Source organism: Podarcis melisellensis (genome assembly GCF_964234715.1).
Source record: "Podarcis melisellensis genome assembly, chromosome: 7".
Classification (NCBI taxonomy): Eukaryota; Metazoa; Chordata; class Lepidosauria; order Squamata; family Lacertidae; genus Podarcis; species Podarcis melisellensis.
Window position 1 is genome coordinate 27,704,029 of NC_138539.1, and position 21,914 is coordinate 27,725,942.

General features: G+C 42.5%; 1 protein-coding gene across 2 annotated transcripts in view; it reads right to left on the minus strand.

Annotated features, from left to right (window-relative positions):
* Positions 1-21,914, minus strand: part of CNBD1 (cyclic nucleotide binding domain containing 1) — a 146,258-nt gene that overhangs the window by 54,399 nt on the left and 69,945 nt on the right. For both annotated transcript variants that reach the window (XR_014170648.1, XM_081919785.1), the window contains exons 5-7: positions 16,506-16,651; positions 6,865-7,016; positions 2,503-2,637 (exon numbers count right to left, since the gene is read on the minus strand). Coding sequence is in view for 1 of the 2 variants with exons in the window: in XM_081919785.1 (XP_081775911.1) it covers positions 2,503-2,637; positions 6,865-7,016; positions 16,506-16,651 (433 nt within the window). In the remaining variant the exon portion in view is untranslated. The remainder of the gene's footprint in view (positions 1-2,502; positions 2,638-6,864; positions 7,017-16,505; positions 16,652-21,914) is intronic.

The following is a 21,914-nucleotide window of genomic DNA, read 5'->3' on the forward strand; positions in this document are numbered from 1 at the left end:
AGAAACAAATAAAGAGCAGGGAAAAGGGAAGTTGCAGAAATGGAATAAGATACTAAAAAACATGTAGCTCATGAATAGTAGAGATTTTAGCACAATACAGCCAGTGCACTTTGAACCTAATTTATTAACAATTTGGAAACAAATTGGAATGAATGGAAGAAAGGTTTGTTCAATATGAACACTGAATGGCTGTAACATTATATTCAGAAATATCAATTCCATGTCTGATAACCTAAATGTTAACAGAGCTCCTGAACGGTGTATTGACATGATGGCAATCCATGTTTATTTTTACCACAGCCCTGCACTCAATAATTTAATACACAAGTGCAGGAATACACCATTAGATTAATATTTTAACTTTTTAAAAAAAACTTTGCACAAACTTTCCCTTCTTGTCACTCATACCAACTATCTATCAAGGACTTCCCACTGATAGCCCAAAGCAAAGATGAGGAACCCATAGCCCTCCAGATGTTCTTGGACTCCAGCTCTCAGCAGCCCCAGCCAGCATGGCCAGGGGTCAGGGATGGTAGGGGTTCAGTAACATCTGGGGGGCTGTGGGTTCCCCACCCGATACATACACATTTGCCTAGATCTTGTACATTTTTCCACATGCCAGTGGGTGCATGTTATTCGAAGGTATGACTGCATGCCACATGTTGGCTATCTATGAGCCTGTCAACATTCCAGCAACATTAGAATGATCAATTGGGTAACTTACACTCACTACTAAAAGATGCAAGTAGATTTATTTGACTCTTTGTCTGCATCTCAGGAATTTGTGTCCCCCCTCCCACATTGTATTGTTTTCTTATTGTAATTTTTTTAAAAAAAGAAAATGTTCAGGTTGTGGGGTTTTTTTAAAAAAAAAATGAACACATTCAATTATTTTTCTAAAATACACTGTGTCTGTAGCATAAATTAGACTCAAAGTCAATCCTGCCGGTGTCCACAAAGCGGTACTGATTGTTTGAAGTGTAAGCTGCTGCTTAGCAAAATCAAAAGCATCTGAGTTGTGAATCAACAAGAAGAACCCTTCAAGGAGACGTGGTTCCAATCTGAGATTAACAGGATTTGGTTCCTGCTCACACAATACACACATCAAGTATACTTAAGAGAGCATTTAGCTATTGGGCATCATAGGGTTTAACACTTCAGTCTTGTAACTTTTTTAAAAGGATTTTTAGTATATGAGGCTAAACAAAGACCTAGTAAAGCATACTATTGGTCTGACTAAATATTAACAAACTGTGGTCCCCCATAAAACCTAGGGAGTGGGGTCAGAGGCGGAGCTAGCTGTTCTGGCACCCAGAGCAGCACACATGTTGTGCACCCAGGGGTGGGGCTAGCTGCCCATGGGGGCGCCGCCCATGGCGAGTGTCCCAGGGGGTGGGGCGGCAATGTCACACCCCCCCAGGGATGACACCCGGGGCGAGGTGCACCCACCACACACCCCTTCCTCCACCAGTGAGTAGAGTCCACCAAGCCATTATTTACGGTAAGTGGAAGCCAGCACCCTCCCCTCTACTCCCCCAACACCCTTCTCATATTTGCTTGGGGAGATAAGGAGAGCTCTCAGAACAGTGTGCAGGTGAAGCAGATTCTGCAAACAGAAACACTTGCGCTCATGGAACAATTGACTTAGCACAGCTACAGAGCTACAGTTCCCTGAGTTCCCTGGGAAGAGGGATTGATTGTTTCAAAGCAAACCCACTGTGGGCTCTAGACTAAAACCCATTGAACTCAATGAGGCTTACTTATGTATAGGTGACAATTTGCTTGTTGCCCTCTTGCTCCTCCCCACAGCTTTCCCCATTTATGTCATGTCTTACAAATTGTAAGCCTACAGGCAGGGCTCATGTTATTTTTCAATTTTTAGGCACTTTATGTTGGCAATTACAATGAGCTCAAAGCAATGTTTTGAAAATCAGGACTTTGATGTAGCATTCACTGAAGACCTGCATAACGTAGGACCCCCCAATACTTTGGGAGAAGCTCAGTGGTAGAGCATCTGCTGTGCATGAAGAAGGTCCCAGATTCAGTCCTGGCATTTCCAGGTAGGGCTAGGATTCTTCCCTGTCTGAAACCCTGGAGAGCCACTACTAGTCAATGAGTAGACAATACTGAGGTAGATGGGCCAGTGGTCTCACTTGGTTTCAGGCAGCTTCCTATCCTCCTGTTCTGAAGCATCCCATTAGGCACGAATTCAGCCCACCAATTTCGCTACTTGCCCGGGACTGAAAAAATTAAGAGAGCCTGTTAAGTGCCTAACAGGCCAGCAAATGGCTGCTGAAGTGTCCATCTTGCTAGGTTTTAATCAAGCTTTTATCCAGAGATGTAGCTTCAAAGCAACTATCTACTGCAACTCATTGAAACAAGACGTAGCTTATAGAAGAGAGCAGCTTCTACACATATATGCACAATATATATTTTTTAAAAAGTATGGTCATCTTTTTGTTCTTGCCAGGTGCACTTAAGATTTTTTAAAAGATTGCTTACCTCTTTTACTCTTAAGTAATCTGTTGATGAGATTTTGAGAAAGTCGCAGTTTTCTTCCGTAACAATTGTGAGCACATTGTGATGCATCTTTGGAGGAAGAGGTTCCAAAGTCCCAAAGCAACTTCCTATAGAAAACTTCAAAAACATTTTTAAGAGAAGAAAGGAAATGGATTAAATTCTAGCACCCCTTTGTGTTTCTTTTAATTGGGTAAATCATACAACATAAAATATTATCAGTGCATTTTCCTTCATGTTGCTTTATATTACAAGCAAAATAAAATTATACACTCTCTGAAAATTCAGTTTATAATAATGTCTAGGGATGACAGGTATATTTTGCACAAAACACAGAATGGCATTATTACTTGGCTTAGAGATAGGAAGATAATGAAGCAGAAAATGGAATATGTTTTATGATCATTCATCTATCACACCTACCGATACCATTATGAGCATTATTTGCTACAATATCTTTATGCATCTTTCATCGTATAAACAAACCTGAGAATATTTATATTGAAGCCTGACATAGATATTCATTGACATAGATGTCAAGGTCACACTTCAAAATGACCTTGACAGATTAGAGAACTGGGCCAAAACAAACAAGATGAATTTTAACAGGGAGAAATGTAAAGTATTGCACTTGGGCAAAAAAAAATGAGAGGCACAAATACAAGATGGGTGACACCTGGCTTGAGAGCAGTACATGTGAAAAGGATCTAGGAGTCTTGGTTGACCACAAACTTGACATGAGCCAACAGTGTGACACGGCAGCTAAAAAAGCCAATGCAATTCTGGGCTGCATCAATAGGAGTATAGCATCTAGATCAAGGGAAGTAATAGTGCCACTGTATTCTGCTCTGGTCAGACCTCACCTGGAGCACTGTGTCCAGTTCTGGGCACCACAGTTCAAGAAGGACACTGACAAACTGGAACGTGTCCAGAGGAGGGCAACCAAAATGGTCAAAGGCCTGGAAACGATGCCTTATGAGGAACGGCTAAGGGAGCTGGGCATGTTTAGCCTGGAGAAGAGGAGGTTAAGGGGTGATATGATAGCCATGTTCAAATATATAAAAGGATGTCACATAGAGGAGGGAGAAAGGTTGTTTTCTGCTGCTCCAGAGAAGCGGACACGGAGCAATGGTTCCAAACTACAAGAAAGAAGATTCCACCTAAACATTAGGAAGAACTTCCTGACAGTAAGAGCTGTTTGACAGTGGAATTTGCTGCGAAGGAGTGTGGTGGAGTCTCCTTCTTTGGAGGTCTTTAAGCAGAGGCTTGACAACCATATGTCAGGAGTGCTCTGATGGTGTTTCCTGCTTGGCAGGGGGTTGGACTCGATGGTGCTTGTGGTCTCTTCCAACTCTATGATTCTATGATTCATTCATTTATTAAAAGTATTAAATAAAAATTAAATTCATATATCCCACCCTTCTTCCCCAAAGAGTGCCCGAGTGGCTAACAACTTAAAATCCGATAAGATCATATCCAAAAGCAATAATTAAAAATGACAGTTTAAAAATGTATCAAGCCTGAATGTTCTGATCCCTTTCCAAAGGTCAGGCCAAATGAAAGCACCTTTTCCATCTGAACTATGCTAGGGAAGGCAATTGCCTGATAGACACACTGCTTCTGTGGAGAAAGCCATCACTGACATTTTGCTTTGTCATCTGTGGCAGTGCTACTCAGCAGTGGACAGTGCACCACTCACCTGAGTTATGTTCAAATAAGTTGCTGCAGTATAGGTAAAGGTAAAGGTACCCCTGCCCGTACGGGCCAGTCTTGACAGACTCTGGGGTTGTGCGCCCATCTCACTTAAGAGGCCAGGGGCCAGCGCTGTCCGAAGACACTTCCGGGTCACGTGGCCAGCGTGACAAAGCTGCATCTGGCGAGCCAGAGCTGCACACGGAAATGCCGTTTACCTTCCCGCTGGTAAGCGGTCCCTATTTATCTACTTGCACCCGGAGGTGCTTTCGAACTGCTAGGTTGGCAGGCGCTGGGACCGAGCAGCGGGAGCGCACCCCACCGCAGGGATTCGAACTGCCGACCTTTCGATCGGCAAGTCCTAGGCACTGAGGCTTTAACCCACAGCGCCACCTGTGTCCCCTAGCGCCACCTGCAGTATCCTGGGATACAAATGAGGAGTGGCAAGGTTGGTATGGTGCAAATGGCCTAACAGAACCAACTGGGTGTTTCTGCTGCTGCATTTGCACCACACTGACCCTGCCAACATTGAAACCAACACTTGCCAGAGGGCTTTTTTAAAAAAGTCATTTTGATTGGACTTTAGCACTGTATTGAATTGAAGGAATGATACTTAGGACACAAAAATCATTTGGAGAATCCCCACTTCTGGATCAGGTAGACAACAGAGAGGGAGTTACTATAGAATACCTAAAGCAGAAGTGGATAACAAGTGGCGCTTCATATGTTGTTAAGCTACAACTTCCATCACTCTCAACCAGCATGGCCAACAGCCAGGGATAGTGGAATATGTATTTCAACAACATCTGGATTGGCCACAGGTTAGCCTCCCTCACTTAAAAGACTAAATGATAGTTAAGAGTCTACTGAAAACAGTAAGGAAAGGAATTGGTTTGTTATCTAAAAAGGGCTCTGTTAAGTATCCTTCCATATCTAAGATGACCTTTATCAACCCACTATTAAGTACCTTTCAGCATTTCCATTACAGAAGTCTACATTCTGAAGGAATAGGTTGTTTGGAAGACTGCTGCAGGCTGAGACACAGTATACAAACCATCCTGGCCTAATCCTCCACCCTGCCCTTTTTTTTTAATCAAACAAAATCCACTCTTTTATGTGGTAGTGAACAGCATGACAAAGCAAAACTTGAGAGCACGAGAGTGCATTTTGGGTTTTTTCCTTAAACATTTCTAGGAAGTAGAAATTACTGAAACATTGCTAATTATGAAAAATCTGCTTATGCTCAGGCAGGAAAGCCGAGGCAAATGCCAGGAAACTCGTGTGTGTGTGTGTGTGTGTGTGTGTGTGTGTGTGTTGCTTCCTCTGCTTATCTAGGATAATTTTATCTCAACATGCTCTGTCAGTCTCATATGGCTGCATAAAATTGTTGCCCAGAAAAAGACTCATTTAGACAATTAAATGCAGTATACTTTGGAGGGATTGGATAACTAATATTATACTTTGCCTACAGTAACAAAAACTTCAGCAAAAGCTGTCACCGAGAAACACATTAAAAGTGGGATTTTCTTTCTGTTCTTAGAAAACAGCTCTGGCGCACCTCTGGCAATCTGTAAGAAAGATCCAATTTAGACAGAAAGAATAAAAGGAGAATTAATCTTTTCTCCTTGTCATTCTTGCCCAAGGTCAGCTATCTTATTTTGGTGAGCTAGCTGGAAGAATTCTCAAAGACCCTCTTTTTGTGTGCCATTTGCTCCTGGATCCCTGAGGCATTTGAAATTTGTTCATTGTTTGTTTGGATGAGACCCTGCATGAGACACAATAGCTTTAAATGCTTGAAAGGTAAGCCTGGTGGCATCTATTCCAGCTGGCTGATGTAAGCTTATTGTCTGTGATTGTAAGTGACAACACCAACCACACAAAAATCAAACAACTTCCTCTAACCTCTTCATGCCAATCAGAGCAATTCACCTCACAAAAGAAGACAGGAGCGAGGCTCACAGCCTTCTACATTATACCAGATGACTAAAAAAAAAAGTCTTGTGCAACAACAGCAACAACCCTCGGTTTCCTGTATGGCTTTCATCCTCTCCTCTATTGTTTTTAAAGGGATTGATCAGGAACCTACAGCCCTCCAGATATTGGTAGACTCTGACTTCCACCAGCCTCAGCCAATAACCAGAGATGATGGGAGTTGTAATTCCACCAGGAATGCTGCTAGGGCCATAGCACTGCATGACCCCAAATGTAAGTACAGTACTACAGTGGCTGTCAGCTCCTTCAACTAATCTTCTCTTCTTCTTTTTTACCTTTGAGAGAAAAACTGCTTCAGAGGGTTGGGGAGAAACTCAGAACGGGTTTGAGGAGTACACAAGGGGAGGAGTGGGAATTTCCCCCCATTATGCAAGGATGAATCCTTGCATGGATAGAATATTACTTAATGCTACATTGGGTACAAACCCAAGACCTGCAGTTCTCATATTTTACCAGTCACACATGTGTAGGAAAGCTAAAACATACATTTTAAAAATCCGCTCGTAAACTACAAAGGCATTTTAGACTTTTTAACATGTTCTGCATTTATTTACCATTTCTGAACAATTGTGCACCGCGAAGGAAAATTCTGAGTGTCAAACTGGCTTTCTCAGTTGCCACTGCTTTCACTTGCTTACTGGCAATGCTGCTGTTATAACTCACCAACGTTTGGGATGTTGATTGAGGTTCTTTCGCTGAACCACCACTCTCAGCAGTAGCTGAAACAAAATCGCCTGCAATTGTTCTTTTGTAATACTTTGTCAGTGGTCGAAAGGAGCCTCTGAGTACTGTGTAGAACTCTTGGCTTGCATCCACTAGAATTGAATTTTAAAAAAATTAATTCTCAGGTTAGTATAGAAAAGCAGACAAACTGGCATCCCCACAACATGATACAAACACAACTCATCACATTTGCAGTTTAGCAAACGTACTTGAACATTTTTGTACAACTCATCTTCCTGCTGTTGCTGCCAAAAGTAGAACATAAATGTGCATCATTTGGGGACACTGCCATCTAAATCAGTGGTGGGGAACCTTTTTCAACCCAAAAGTTATGCTTCCCCATGGGCAACCTTTAGGAGGCTGCATGCCAGTGCTGGGTGTAGCCAGAGACAAAAGAGGGAGAAGCAATAGCCATTATGCTTATGTTTGTACAGTCAGAGATTTACACACAAACACAAACACTCTCTCTCTCATCCATCCTCCATCCAGCTAAATATCAAGGATTAAGTCTTGCCAGGCAAAATCAGATGGGGGGGCATAGAACAAAGTTGATAAGCAGTGTGGTTGGAGAGGATGGCACTGCCTGGAAAGAGCCCTGAGTGCTAGACAGACACCCTGAAGACCACATTCAGCCCAGGGCCTGAGATTCCCAATTCCTGATCTAAATTAAGGATATATATGACCCACAGTCATAGTTAAAGCTCCGTATAGGTCCGTATAAGGTCCATATAGTAAAAGCTATGGTTTTCCCAGTAGTGATGTATGGAAGTGACAGCTGCATCATAAAGAAGGCTGATCACCAAAGAATTGATGCTTTTGAATTATGGTGCTGGAGGAGACTCTTGAGAGTCCCATGGACTGCAAGAAGATCAAACCTCTCCATTCTTAAGGAAATCAGCCCTGAGTGCTCACTGGAAGGACAGATCCTGAAGCTGAGACTCCAATACTTTGGCCACTTCATGAGAAGAGAAGACTCCTTGGAAAAGACCCTGATGTTGAGAAAGATGGAGGGCACAAGGAGAAGGGGACGACAGAGGCCGAGATGGTTGGATAGTGTTCTCGAAGCTACCAGCATGAGTTTGACCAAACTGCGGGAGGCAGTGCTTCCACTGCCTCCCGTGCTCTGGTCCATGGGGTCACGAAGAGTCAGACACGACTAAACAACTAAACAACAACATGACCCACAGTATGGAAAGGTCTAGCCTAAACTGACACATCATGTGACCCAAGCTGACTGTAGTCTACTCGTCATATACTATGGCCTGCCAGATTATCAGGTCTTCCTGTCTGGACTGTTAGACTACAATACATGGTTGGTGGGTTGTGTTGGGCCTGGAGGGCCACAGGTTGGGTGGGCTTGGGTGAATCCCTTGCTCATTCACGTGCAAGTGTGAAGGTATATTGGCATCAATTGAACACCCGAGCACTGTGTGTCCTTTTCAACTCAACTTCTCCTCATACTGAGCTTCAAGTTATATTTGAATCTTAAAACTATAGTCTGTCAGGTGTGAATGATTAAATGGAAAAGACATGAAGTCCTCATTGGGATGTCATGTATATGGGGCTCAGAATCTCTATCAACTTGCCTCGTGTCTTTTTTTTCCAGGTTCATAGAGTCATATCTATGTTTGAACTCTCCCTGTTTACCATGGACAGCTCCTTTTTTAAAAAATTACCTCTTTCAGCTGAATCTATGTCCTTCTTTTGCCCCTCCCACTTTTTGTCCTCTAAGGTAGCCCTGTTAAAATCCTGTTGCTGTGAGCCACTAGAGTTGTCACTATTCTGGGTTCAGCTCTGCTTCCAGAGTTTCCTAGAAATTAGACTTTTCAGTGGCAGGTGAATCCATCTTCTCTCTAGTATGCATACATATAAATGCATACACATGTATACTAAGGCATCGTGCAGCACACAATCTGCTCTGCCATGCACCAGTGAGGTTCACTGTGAAGTATTAATAGCAGATCAGAGTACACTTGTGTTTTTCTAAGCTATCTTTAAACAACCATGTCCCTTGATTTAAAAAAAAACAGTGCAGGATAGGCTGTTGCAAAACAGATAAATGGTTTTTAGGATCGTGCGCATGTTTGCATTAAATTTTAAACTACTAATATTATTTATTGATTATATTAGGCCCCATTTACACTGTACATGTAAACAGTATTGTACCACTTTAAATAGGTCATCGCTTATTCCAGAGAATCCTGGGAAGTGTAGCTTATTAATGAGGGAGGAATTCCTCTAAGGGAGGAATTCAGTGGATGCATTTCTGCTTGCCAGACAAAACAATCTCCCCTCTTCCCCTCCCATAATGTTGTGGGGTTTCTCCTGACCCCCCAGAGCTAATTTTGGGAGTGCGGGGGAGAGCCCCATTGAGACTTGCTGCACTGGCTCCCGCTAGCACAACTCTTCAGCTGAATCAGGCCCTGGGAGTTTTTAGAAGTCCTCTATTCCCATTACAAAGCTACAGTTCCCAGAATTCCTTAGGAAAAGGGATTTATTGTTAAGCCACTGTGAGAATTGCAGTAGTGGTGGGGAATCATGAGTCTCTGAGTAACTCTCAGCACCCTTAAAAAAATGTCAGTTCCCAGGTTTCTCTGGGGAAATTTGTGACTGCTTAAAGTGTCATGGTACTGCTTCAATTGTATAGTAGATGAACTCTTAATTTCCTTAAAATTCTGCATAAAGTAAAAGCCAAACACATTATATATTTGTATTTTAGAGAGGTTTGGAGAAAATAAAACTGAGAGCAGTCAGTGAAATACAAATTTTTTGGGGGTATGATGGTTTAGCATATAGTTTGACTATAGCTTCTTACAAGAAAAATGGAACATGTTTGAAGTAAATTACTCCCCATGCTTTCTCCCCTTTGAGGACACCTTGTTAAAATTGCATTAGTGCAAGTTGCAGGAGGTGTCCTTCTTCAGAGATCAACTTCCTTTAGTCCCAAAGTCAGTAAAAATGAAATCTTTTCAAGAAGGGGAGGCAGATATATCTTGACGCTAATATGTGTGCATTTAAAAGCACACCTGTGAACACTGCTGTACCAAGTAGCCTGCCATTTCACGTTTGTAAGGTTCATTTGAATGGCTGATAACAGACTGTATGACAATTCTGTTTTTTCTATAATGTCTTTAATATAAAGAATAAACCTCTCTTGAGCAATGGAGAACTGCAGAGTTAAGTAAATATACTGTAGCACAGTATCCATGAAACAATGTGTAATAGGGGGAGAGGAAGGGTGTGAAAAGCGTTTTCCTGATTTCCATCTGTGAAATGAGGTCTGGTATAGAGCCAGTTTTGAACTCCCTGTCATGACATTAAGGTGTCTTTGGTTTAATGTATGCAAGACCTTCTTTCTGCCAATTGCAAAACAAATCAGAAAACTATTGCTCTCGACATTTCAAAAAGGTATCAAATTAGGGAGAAGACCCTTATTACACAACATTATTACAACACAGCCCCAATTTTTCATGTGTTTTGGCTTTCCTGAAGCTGTGCCTGTACAACGTACTTGGGAGATTAAAGACTTGTCTGGCGTGTAATATTTTTATCAAGTCATTTTTACTTAGTCAAAAATCAATTTTGTGTTTATTTTTAGCTTGCCGAATCAGATGAGATTGAAAATATTGCTTAACCAGGTTCAAAGAACTGGAAAAGATTGCACATTGATGCAAAGCAGCTTTTTCTTTAAAGGCACGATGTGACAGACTGAGTCATTAAGATTAGCTTTTATCTCATGCACACATTGGCGCTCAGCAATTTTAGACCTCTTTCTGCATTGCCATACCGTGTTTTTAACTGAAAGTATATTAAATCAACAGAGCACCTAATTCAACAGAACAGGACTGTCCCAGTGGCCAAGATACCAAAGGAGATTTGGATGGAGTCATTTTGTTTTCCCAAACTTACACCCATGCAAGCAAGATGCCAATATTCATCATTATCAAATCAGGCACAAGCTTTGACCTTAAAATTGTCCTTTTTATTATCTCAGCTTAATTTATGCTAATGTAGTCTTTGCCTGCTTAGCTTACAATTCAGTCTATTAATAACATGTCCTTCAGTTGCTATATTCCCTTTAGGTGACCTGTTTCTGATAAAGGTAAAGGATCAGCACAATCTTAGCCATTACAAATCAACATTTTTTGGTGGATTCAAACTGAAATGATACTAGTGGAAGCATTGCTGTGTAATCCTTGCTGAATGATAAACACCTGAACTTAACAAGGATGGCGTACAAGACTCCAGTGACACTGTAGGAGACCACAGAGGACAGGTGAAAAATTCTGAATGACCTTGATAGGCTGGGGGAGGATTATAAATGAGCTGGGAGTACTGGCATTAAATTGAAGAAGCTGAATAGTTGCACAATGTGAATAAATTTAAGCACATAAATACAAAAGTGGACATAGTTGGCTGAATTTAAACCTGACTTTAGACTCTACCTACATGGTGCCTGTTTGGTGGGAAAGGGAAGGAACTTCTTGGTGCCTACTTGTTATGGTACTGCCAGAGAATGCCGGGGAAGAGCAAGAAGTGGCAATGGAGGAAAGAGAGGAAAGCCAGGAGGCAGGAAGGCCCTCAGATGCTGAAGCAGAGCCCCAGCACTGCACAGGAAGTTCTGGCACCAATAGTGACACCGTCTGCCAAGGAGAGGAGAGAGTTAAAGAGGAGGGGGGAGAGGCATCACATCACATGAAACTTTTTCTGTTGGAGAAGAAACTGGCGTAGGCCACTTCCAGAATCTGAACCGGAGGATTCAGATGCATGATTGTAATGCACTGCTTGTTGCTGTTGTTGTTGTTGTTTAGTCGTTTAGTCGTGTCCGACTCTTCGTGACCCCATGGACCAGAGCACACCAGGCACTTCTGTCTTCCACTGCCTCCCGCAGTTTGGTCAGACTCATGCTGGTAGCTTCGAAGACACTATCCAACCATCTCGTCCTCAGTCATTCCCTTCTCCTTGTGCCCTCCATCTTTCCCAAAATCAGGGTCTTTTCCAGGGAGTCTTCTCTTCTCATGAGGTGGCCAAAGTATTGGAGCCTCAGCTTCACGATCTGTCCTTCCAGTGAGCACTCAGGGCTGATTTCCTTAAGAATGGAGAGGTTTGATCTTCTTGCAGTCCATGGGACTCTCAAGAGTCTCCTCCAGCACCATAATTCAAAAGCATCAATTCTTTGGCGATCAGCCTTCTTTATGGTCCAGCTCTCACTTCCATACATCACTACTGGGAAAACCATAGCTTTTACTATACGAACCTTTGTTGGCAAGGTGATGTCTCTACTTTTTAAGATGCTGTCTAGGTTTGTCATTGCTTTCCTCCCAAGAAACAGGCGTCTCTTAATTTCGTGGCTGCTGTCACCATCTGCAGTGATCATGGAGCCCAAGAAAGTAAAATCTCTCACTGCCTCCATTTCTTACCCTTCTATTTGCCAGGAGGTGATGGGACCAGTGGCCATGATCTTCATTTTTTTGATGTTGAGCTTCAGACTATATTTTGCGCTCTCCTCTTTCACCCTCAATAAAAGGTTCTTTAATTCCTCCTCACTTTCTGCCATCAAGGTTGTGTCATCTGCATATCTGAGGTTGTTGATATTTCTTCCGGCAATCTTAATTCCGGCTAGGGATTCATCCAGCCCAGCCTTTCGCATGATGAATTCTGCATATAAGTTAAATAAGCAGGGAGACAAAATACAGCCTTGTCGTACTCCTTTCCCAATTTTGAACCAATCAGTTGTTCCATATCCAGTTCTAACTGTAGCTTCTTGTCCCACATAGAGATTTCTCAGGAGACAGATGAGGTGATCAGGCACTCCCATTTCTTTAAGAGCTTGCCATAGTTTGCTGTGGTCGACACAGTCAAAGGCTTTTGCATAGTCAATGAAGCAGAAGTAGATGTCTTTCTGGAACTCTCTAGCTTTCTCCATAATCCAGCGCATGTTTGCAATTTGGTCTCTGGTTCCTCTGCCTCTTCTAAATCCAGCTTGCACTTCTGGGAGTTCTCGGTCCACATACTGCTTGAGCCTTCCTTGTAGAATTTTAAGCATAACCTTGCTAGCATGTGAAATGAGTGCAATCGTGCGGTTGTTGGAGCATTCTTTAGCACTGCCCTTCTTTGGGATTGGGATGTAGACTGATCTTCTCCAGTCCTCTGGCCACTGCTGAGTTTTCCAAACTTGCTGGCATATTGAGTGTAGCACTTTAACGGCATCAACTTTTAAATTTTTAAATAGTTCAGCTGGAATACCATCACTTCCACTGGCCTTGTTATTTGCAGTGCTTTCTAAGGCCCATTTGACTTCACTCTCCAGGACGTCTGGCTCAAGGTCAGCAACCACACTACCTGGGGTGTACGAGACATCCATATCTTTCTGGTATAATTCCTCGTCTTGATGTCTTCTGCTTCTGTTAGGTCCTTTCCACTTTTGTCCTTTATTATGGTAATCTTTGAACAAAATGTTCCTTTCATATCTCCAATTTTCTTGAACAGATCTCTGGTTCTTCCCATTCTGTTGTTTTCCTCTATTTCTTTGCATTGCTTGTTTAAGAAGGCCTTCTTGTCTCTCTTTGCTATTTTTTGGAAATCTGCATTCAATTTCCTGTATCTTTCTCTATCTCCCTCGCATTTTGCTTGCCTTCTTTCCCCCGCTATTTGTAAGGCCTCATTGGACAACCACTTTGCTTTCTTGCATTTCCTTTTCATTGGGATGGTTTTTGTTGCTGCCTCCTGTATAATGTTGCGAGCCTCCATCCATAGTTCTTCAGGCACTCTGTCCAGAAAATCTAAATCCTTAAACCTGTTCCTCACTTCCACTGTGTATTCATAAGGGATTTGATTTAGATTGTATCTTACCGGCCCAGTGGTTTTTCCTACTTTCTTCAGTTTAAGCTTGAATTTTGCTATAAGAAGCTGATGATCTGAGCCACAGTCAGCTCCAGGTCTTGTTGCTGACTGTATAGAGCTTCTCCATCTTTGGCTGCAGATAATATAATCAATCTGATTTCAATGCTGCCCATCTGGTGATGTCCACGTGTAGAGTCATCTCTTGTGTTGTTGGAAAAGCGTGTTTGTGATGACCAGCTTGTTCTCTTGACAGAACTCTATTAGCCTTTGCCCTGCTTTGTTTTGCTCTCCAAGGCCAAACTTGCCAGTTGTTCCTTTTATCTCTTGATTCCCTACTTTAGCATTCCAATCCCCTATAATGAGAAGAACATTCTTCTTTGGTGTCACTTCAATAGGTGTTGTAAGTCTTCATAGAATTGGTCAATTTCAGTTTCTTCAGCACCAGTAGTTGGTGCATAAACTTGGATTACTGCTATGTTAAAAGATCTGCCTTGGATTCATATCGAGATCATTCTATTATTTTTGAGATTGCATCCCAGCACAGCTTTTGCGACTCTTTTGTTGACTATGATGGCCACTCCATTTCTTTTGCGGGTTTCTTGCCCACAGTAGTAGATATGATGGTCATCCGAACTGAATTTGCCCATTCCCGTCCATTTTAGTTCACTGATGCCCAGGATGTCAATATTTATTCTTGCCATCTCACTTTTGACCACATCCAACTTACCCAGGTTCATGGTTCTTACATTCCAGGTTCCTATACAATATTTTTCTTTACAGCATTGGACTTTCCTTTCTCTTCCAGGCATATCCGCAACTGAGCGTCCTTTCGGCTTTGGCCCAGCCGCTTCATCAGCTCTGGATCTACTTGTACTTGTCCTCCACTCTTCCCCAGTAGCATGTTGGACGCCTTCCGACCTGAGGGGCTCATCTTCCAGCGTCATAACTTTTATATGCCTGTTGTCTGTGTCCATGGAGTTTTCTTGGCAGGGATACTGGAGTGGCTTGCCGGTTCCTCCTCCAGGTGGATCACGTTTGGTCAAAACTCTCCACTATGACCTGTTCATCTTGGGTGCCCTGCTCGGCATAGTTCATAGCTTCTCTGAGTTCTTCAAGCCCCTTCGCCACAGCAAGGCAGTGATCCATGAAGGGGGCACTGCTTGTACATATGTAAAATAAAGAACTGTATATATCTCTGAGTGAGCAGAGGTACTTATTGCAAAGAGCATTCGCAAGCCATCACACTACTGAAGACTTAAAAAAAAATTCTAGCAGGCATACTAATCAAAGTTTGATTTTATAGTTCGAACTGATTTTAACTTTTTAAAAAATATTATAGCTTTGTAAACAGCTTAGAAATAATTGCAGATAAGCAATATATAAATTGTTTAAATGAGTAAATTACAAAGTTGCTTCCACGGGCCTCCCTTCCCTCAGAGGGCCCACTTCCTCCTCCTCCTGCCTCTGACTATTCATGTGCCGCCTCCTCTGGACCCAATGAGCACCACCTCCAAGAGAAAGAGAAAATGTATATGAGGTTATTGCTTCTTTTCCTTGCTGACTTCCTTGCAGAGGACAGATGAGAAGGCAACAAGAGAAAGAGGAGGAGAAGGAGGACCACAAAGTGTGGGGGAACAGCTGTGGGACAAGAAGGTGCCAAACGAATCCTGATGCAGCTAGCCCTGTCTATATATTTCAGCTTCTAAAGTCAAGACTCTGTACTTGGTCATCCTCCACCATCTTCCTTTATCTACAGAAGCAAAATGTCATAGTTCTGATAACAAAGGGCCCCTCTGGACTGCCATGTGACTGCCCCAAATCTTTTGCAGGAGCAAACAGTATTGAAATTTGAATCATGTATGACTGCTCCAACAGCACAAATCAACATGAACGCACAATGAAAAGCATTTCTGGAGGGGGCCCAAAATCTGAAAGATGAGCTTTATAACAGGACTCAAAATCATCAGTGGCATATCATGTGACGGTACCTCAGTGAGGAGGAATGTTTTCGTCATTGATCTTGCCATGTCATCAGTGTACACGGTGCCTTACAGAGTTCCATAAGAAACAGACCAGTCCCTGCCTCCCATGAGCTTACAAGATCAAAGATAGAAGAAAAGGGAGAAAGGGACAGACTAAGGGAGGAAGAGAGGAATCAGAAGTGAATGCCTATACTCACATACAGTTGGGAATGAGGGTTAAGAGCATATATTAAAGGCCACATAGAAAAGGAAGGTTTTGGAGTGGAATCTGAAGGGAGAAAGGTGGTTAATTTATATGGGAAAAAAGGGTTTTAATAATGGGAGGGAGAGAGATTACCTCATAAGTAAAAGAAAATTGCAGAATCTAATCACAAAGGAATATATATGATATCTGAACTTTCCTTTAAGCTGTTTTTCACATGCGTAAGCAGTTTTTTACATGCATCCTTCTCATAGAATAATGACAATTCTCTTCAGATTTGGGGGAGGAAGGAGGACTTAAAGACTGCTGCAGACATTTAAGTCAATGTTACAAGAGAACATTAGACTAAAGGAACCTGGCATATCTAGAAGTCTGAAGTAAAAGTCAGGGGCTCTTCCTATAATTGCTGTTCACAGAAAAACGGCTCTGAAATCACAATACTAAAAACTTACTGATATAAATAAAGTGTACACCCAGCTCAACCTTCAAAGGAGCAAGCTGTTTGGATAGCAGACTTTTAAAAGATTTACAGTATGTGGCTGTGTTTATCCTACCTGTGCTTCCTTTCAACCAGTATTCCCTTGTGACAGTTTTACTAAGCTGCTTCAGCTCTGCATCAGAAAGTTGATCACTAATGCCAGTAATTATTTTCATTGTCTTATGTACAATCTCATGTTCTTCTGAAGACCTTCGAATAGGGCTGCAAAAACAGAGTTACAGGGAAGAGAGAATATCACCAGTTTTGCATATGTTGCCATCCATCAGTTGCCTAGAAGGGAGAATTTCATCAGGTACAGATGTCTGAACTTGTGAACTTTTAAAAAGGGTGTGAGAAGCCCAAGGTGGTGTGCTGGGGGGTAGGGTATAGGTGCTGTGGTTCACAAATTCATTTGGATTAATCTATTCAGGTATGCTATGAGGTAGGGATGGGGTGGGTGGGGATATAAATAATGTAATAATAATAATAATAATAATAATAATAATAATAATAATAATAATAATTTAGTTCACATTTAAAGGTGAACCTACAAAATTCATACTAGTTGAAGCAACATACAAACTGAAACGCAGCCATCTTTTGAAATTCACACTTCTCTGAATTTCGCACTGCGTTGTCCAGCCAAGCAATGTGTAAAAATTAGCATCTACTAGGGTAACCTGTGCATGAAAATGCATATATTAGTGAAAACAGCACAAAAACATTGCTTTGCAAAAATGTTACATTGTGCAAAACTGCATACAAAAATGTGCATGTTGGGAGAAATTTGCACTTAAATCTGATTAATTTCATAAAATCTATATGCTGCTTTATTGTGAAAATAAATTAATCTCAAAGCAGTTTACAAAAAGAATAAAACAATAGCATTATCAATAAAAACAGTTAAAGTATCTTTTAAAATCGCAATATATAAATTAAAAACCAGATTAAAATACATGTCAACTTTCTACGTGTTCTAGGCTTCTAGTATTGTCACAGGAACTTAGAAATAAATCATAAACCAATGTGGAACTTAAGATAAGAAAAATTAGAAATGGAGAGAACCCAAAATGGACAGATTTGTCCATTCCTAGTAGAATGGGAGTTGAGGCACATCCGGGGCTGAGGCAGAAAGCACCGTAAGTATGACAAGAGGTTTCACTCCACCCCTGCTATGCTCTGCAGTGCTGTTACTGCTTTCTGAGAAGCACAGCTGCTGCCACGGTCAAGACACAGCCTTATACCTCATCTTCCCTGCCCCTTCTCAGAGTTATAGCACAAACAGAGGCTGCCACAGTGGCCCAGTGATTTATTCCATTAAGCAGACCAGCCAATCTATTAATGAACTAGTTTTAACTGTAATGATATACTGTCATAGTGATGGGGGGGTGGTCTAACCACATGGATTAAGCCTGGAAGATCACAAAGAATCTGTGGCTGCAGGAAGAAAAAAATTAAAGCATTGGAAGCCGGGGGTTGGGGCAGTTAGGTGCCTTGAAAGCTGCTACTGGAAGGCAGGAGAGGGCAAAATAGGAATGGTATAGAGGCAGTGGAAGCAAATGGCACACTGCCCCATCAATTTCAGTCTGTCCACAGCCGGCCTCTACCTGGCTCCACCTACGACTGGGACCTACCAGTCCCATCAGCCACCACCACTGAATACGGATAAATAATCTAGTCACTGATAGCAAACTGCTCCATCCAAACTGCTTCCTGATCACAGACCCTACAGAGAGGGTATTTGGTGGCTGGAAGAGTGTTATGCATCACTCACTCCCTTTGCAGCCCCAGCCCTTGCTTTAAAAGGACTCTCCCCAAAGTTGCTGTTAGAGAGAGGGAAAGTGAGCACTCACTGCCAAGGCTTGTTTTGTCTGACAAAAAGTCACACAAATTACAAATAAATTGTTCCAAAGAGACAGTGTGTTTTACAATTTCAATATGTGTACTGGAGGCAACTTACTACAGAGGCAGTATTCCTCTAAATAAGGTAAAAGGCAAAAGAGAGAAAGTAAAGGACTCCTGGACAGTTAAGTCCAGTCAAAGGTGACTACTAGGTTGGCAGGAGCTGGGACAGAGCAATGGGAGCTCACCCCATCACGGGGATCCGAATCGCTGACCTTCTGAGGGGCAAGCCCAAGAGGCTCATTGGTTTAGAGGTCTACATGCTAGTTGCTGGGAGACACAATGGGGAGAACTGTTGCCCTGGGGTCCTGCTTGCAGGATTCCCATTGGCAGCTGGTGGTCTGCTGTGAGAATAATATTGGCACACCACTGCCCTGATCCAGCAATATCTTCTGGTGTTCATTGACACAGTGGGACTGTTTGGAAGCAATGCCATCGCACCATTCAGACTTTATTTAGTCCATTTTTATCCCTCTTGCAATGCTTTCTTGGCACATATATTGCCAATGCCCACTGCCCACCTACTGCCTCACCCCTGTCAAGGTTTCCATGGATGTCCTGGCTGAAGAGTTTTCAGAGGGTAGAACCAACTTTTCAGCAGAATTCTGCCAGCTCAGCTAACAGAGGCAGCTCGAAGCAGAATAACTGCAGTAATACCAAAATGAGCAAGAGGTAAGATGTAGCAATTTAATGCTCCAAATTATAGTATTTAGGGCTCTACACTGGACATTTCCCAAGGAATTCGAAGGAACAGCTTGTACTGTTCCCAGCTGCCAATAAGGCAACTTTTGCCGTCCTTAATGATAAGCCCTTGAAACACCGCAGTGCTTTTCAATTATAGGATGTGTACCCTGAGTGTGTGCTGTCCATCCCTGGAGTCTCTGAAGGCCATAGGCTAAACTGCTGCTCACTGACTATAGACTGAAAGGCTGTGAAATGGCAAGAAATGGAATTGCTTATAGGGAAGTTCAACTATGCAGCACTTCAAAGACCAGGCAGCAGCCTTAGAGGATCTAGCTTGAGACAAACCAACACCAGAATCAAGTGAGCTATAATAATATGCTTCCCTTATGCTCTTGGAACAGACCATCTGCAATACATATTTCTGGAAGGAGTATATCAGTAAATACTGGAGGATGAAATACGGAATCTATGCCCTATGCCCTCTGCTCAGCATAGTGAAAACGTCCCCCCACCCCACCCGATGGCAAGACATTGCAACAAATTACAAGAGACAGCTGGCTACTTCATTGCTGTTGTTTTTAATATTTTTGGAGGGAGAGGGGGACATGATTCTTTGTGCTGTTTTAAAATTGATGGTTGCAAGACTTTGGAGCTGAAAGGTGGGGGCATAAAAATGTTGCAATAAATAAAGCTCTGCATCTGGCTGCAACCTGCTTGAGATACAATTCTGACCTAGATAGCTTTTTGGTTAATCCAGTGTGGAATTTCTACTGTTTCTGTATGCATACAGTTTCCTTGTTGACTGCATATACACCATGCATTTAAAGAACATCTAAAGCACGCCCCCCCCACCCAAAGAATCCTGAGAACTATTAAGAGTGCTGGGAATTGTAGCTCTGTGAAGGGTTAACTATAGTTCCCAGGATTCTTTGGGGAATGATGCGCTTCAAATCCATGATGTGTATACAGCGAAATTTTGGAAGCGTGACTTACCACAACTGTACTGAGGAGGGCAAATGTTGTCCCTATTTTCAAAAAGGGGAAAAGAGAGGACCCAAATAATTACCGCCCAGTCAGTCTGACATCAATACCAGGGAAGATTCTGGAGCAGATCATTAAGCAAACAGTCTGTGAGCACCTAGAAAGGAATGCTGTGATCACCAATAGTCAGCATGGATTTCTGAAAAATAAGTCATGTCAGACTAACCTGATCTCGTTTTTTGACAGAATTACAAGCCTGGTAGATGAAGGGAACGCAGTGGATGTAGCCTACCTTGATTTCAGCAAGGCATTTGACAAGGTGCCCCATGATATTCTTGTAAAGAAGCTGGTAAAATGCGGTCTTGACTATGCTACCACTCAGTGGATTTGTAACTGGCTGACTGACCGAAACCAAAGGGTGCTCATCAATGGTTCCTCTTCATCCTGGAGAAGAGTGAGTAGTGGGGTGCCACAGGGTTCTGTCTTGGGCCCGGTCTTATTCAACATCTTTATCAACGACTTGGATGATGGACTCAAGGGCATCCTGATCAAATTTGCAGATGACACCAAACTGGGAGGGGTGGCTAACACCCCAGAGGACAGGATCACACTTCAAAACGACCTTGACAGATTAGAGAACTCGGCCAAAACAAACAAGATGAATTTTAACAGGGAGAAATGTAAAGTATTGCACTTGGGCAAAAAGAATGAGAGGCACAAATACAAGATGGGTGACACCTGGCTTGAGAGCAGTACATGTGAAAAGCATCTAGGAGTCTTGGTTGACCACAAACTTGACATGAGCCAACAGTGTGACGCGGCAGCTAAAAAAGCCAATGCAATTCTGGGCTGCATCAATAGGAGTATAGCATCTAGATCAAGGGAAGTAATAGTGCCACTGTATTCTGCTCTGGTCAGACCTCACCTGGAGTACTGTGTCCAGTTCTGGGCACCACAGTTCAAGAAGGACACTGACAAACTGGAAGGTGTCCAGAAGAGGGCAACCAAAATGGTCAAAGGCCTGGAAACGATGCCTTATGAGGAACGGCTAAGGGAGCTGGGCATGTTTAGCCTGGAGAAGAGGAGGTTAAGGGGTGATATGATAGCCATGTTCAAATATATAAAAGGATGTCACATAGAGGAGGGAGAAAGGTTGTTTTCTGCTGCTCCAGAGAAGCGGACACGGAGCAATGGATCCAAACTACAAGAAAGAAGATTCCACCTAAACATTAGGAAGAACTTCCTGACAGTAAGAGCTGTTTGACAGTGGAATTTGCTGCGAAGGAGTGTGGTGGAGTCTCCTTCTTTGGAGGTCTTTAAGCAGAGGCTTGACAACCATATGTCAGGAGTGCTCTGATGGTGTTTCCTGCTTGGCAGGGGGTTGGACTTGATGGTCCTTGTGGTCTCTTCCAACTCTATGATTCTATGATTCTACTGATACAAGGATATATTTTTTTTCCTTGACTAATGGGGGCTGCCATCTTCTTTTCAACAATTCCCATCAGAACGACACTACATCCCGTGTCATCCTCACTGGGCTATTCTCTTCAGCTTTAAGAAGGAGCACAGGTGGCCTGCTTCACAGCTGCTTGAAGTGGCAGCTAATCAATTTTTTTATTATTGTAAAAGGGTGTAACTTCAACAAGGACCCATCCAGAGGTCCTAAAAATCCACCATACTTTTGCAGTAGTTCCACAAAAACAGGAATATTCAGCCCTGCTCTGCAACTCCCAAAGTCTCAATTTGGTGATGTTTATCAGTACCAGCACTTTGGGTTTTCTGAGAAGTCCTCCCGCAAGATATTTTCAATAGGACCACTTCTGGAGTGCGCTCTTGCAACTATTACCTGTGAAGGTAGCTCCTCCTGTTTGTTACTTGATCCAGAGAGCTGGTGGATGAGCAACCAAGCAAAACAATG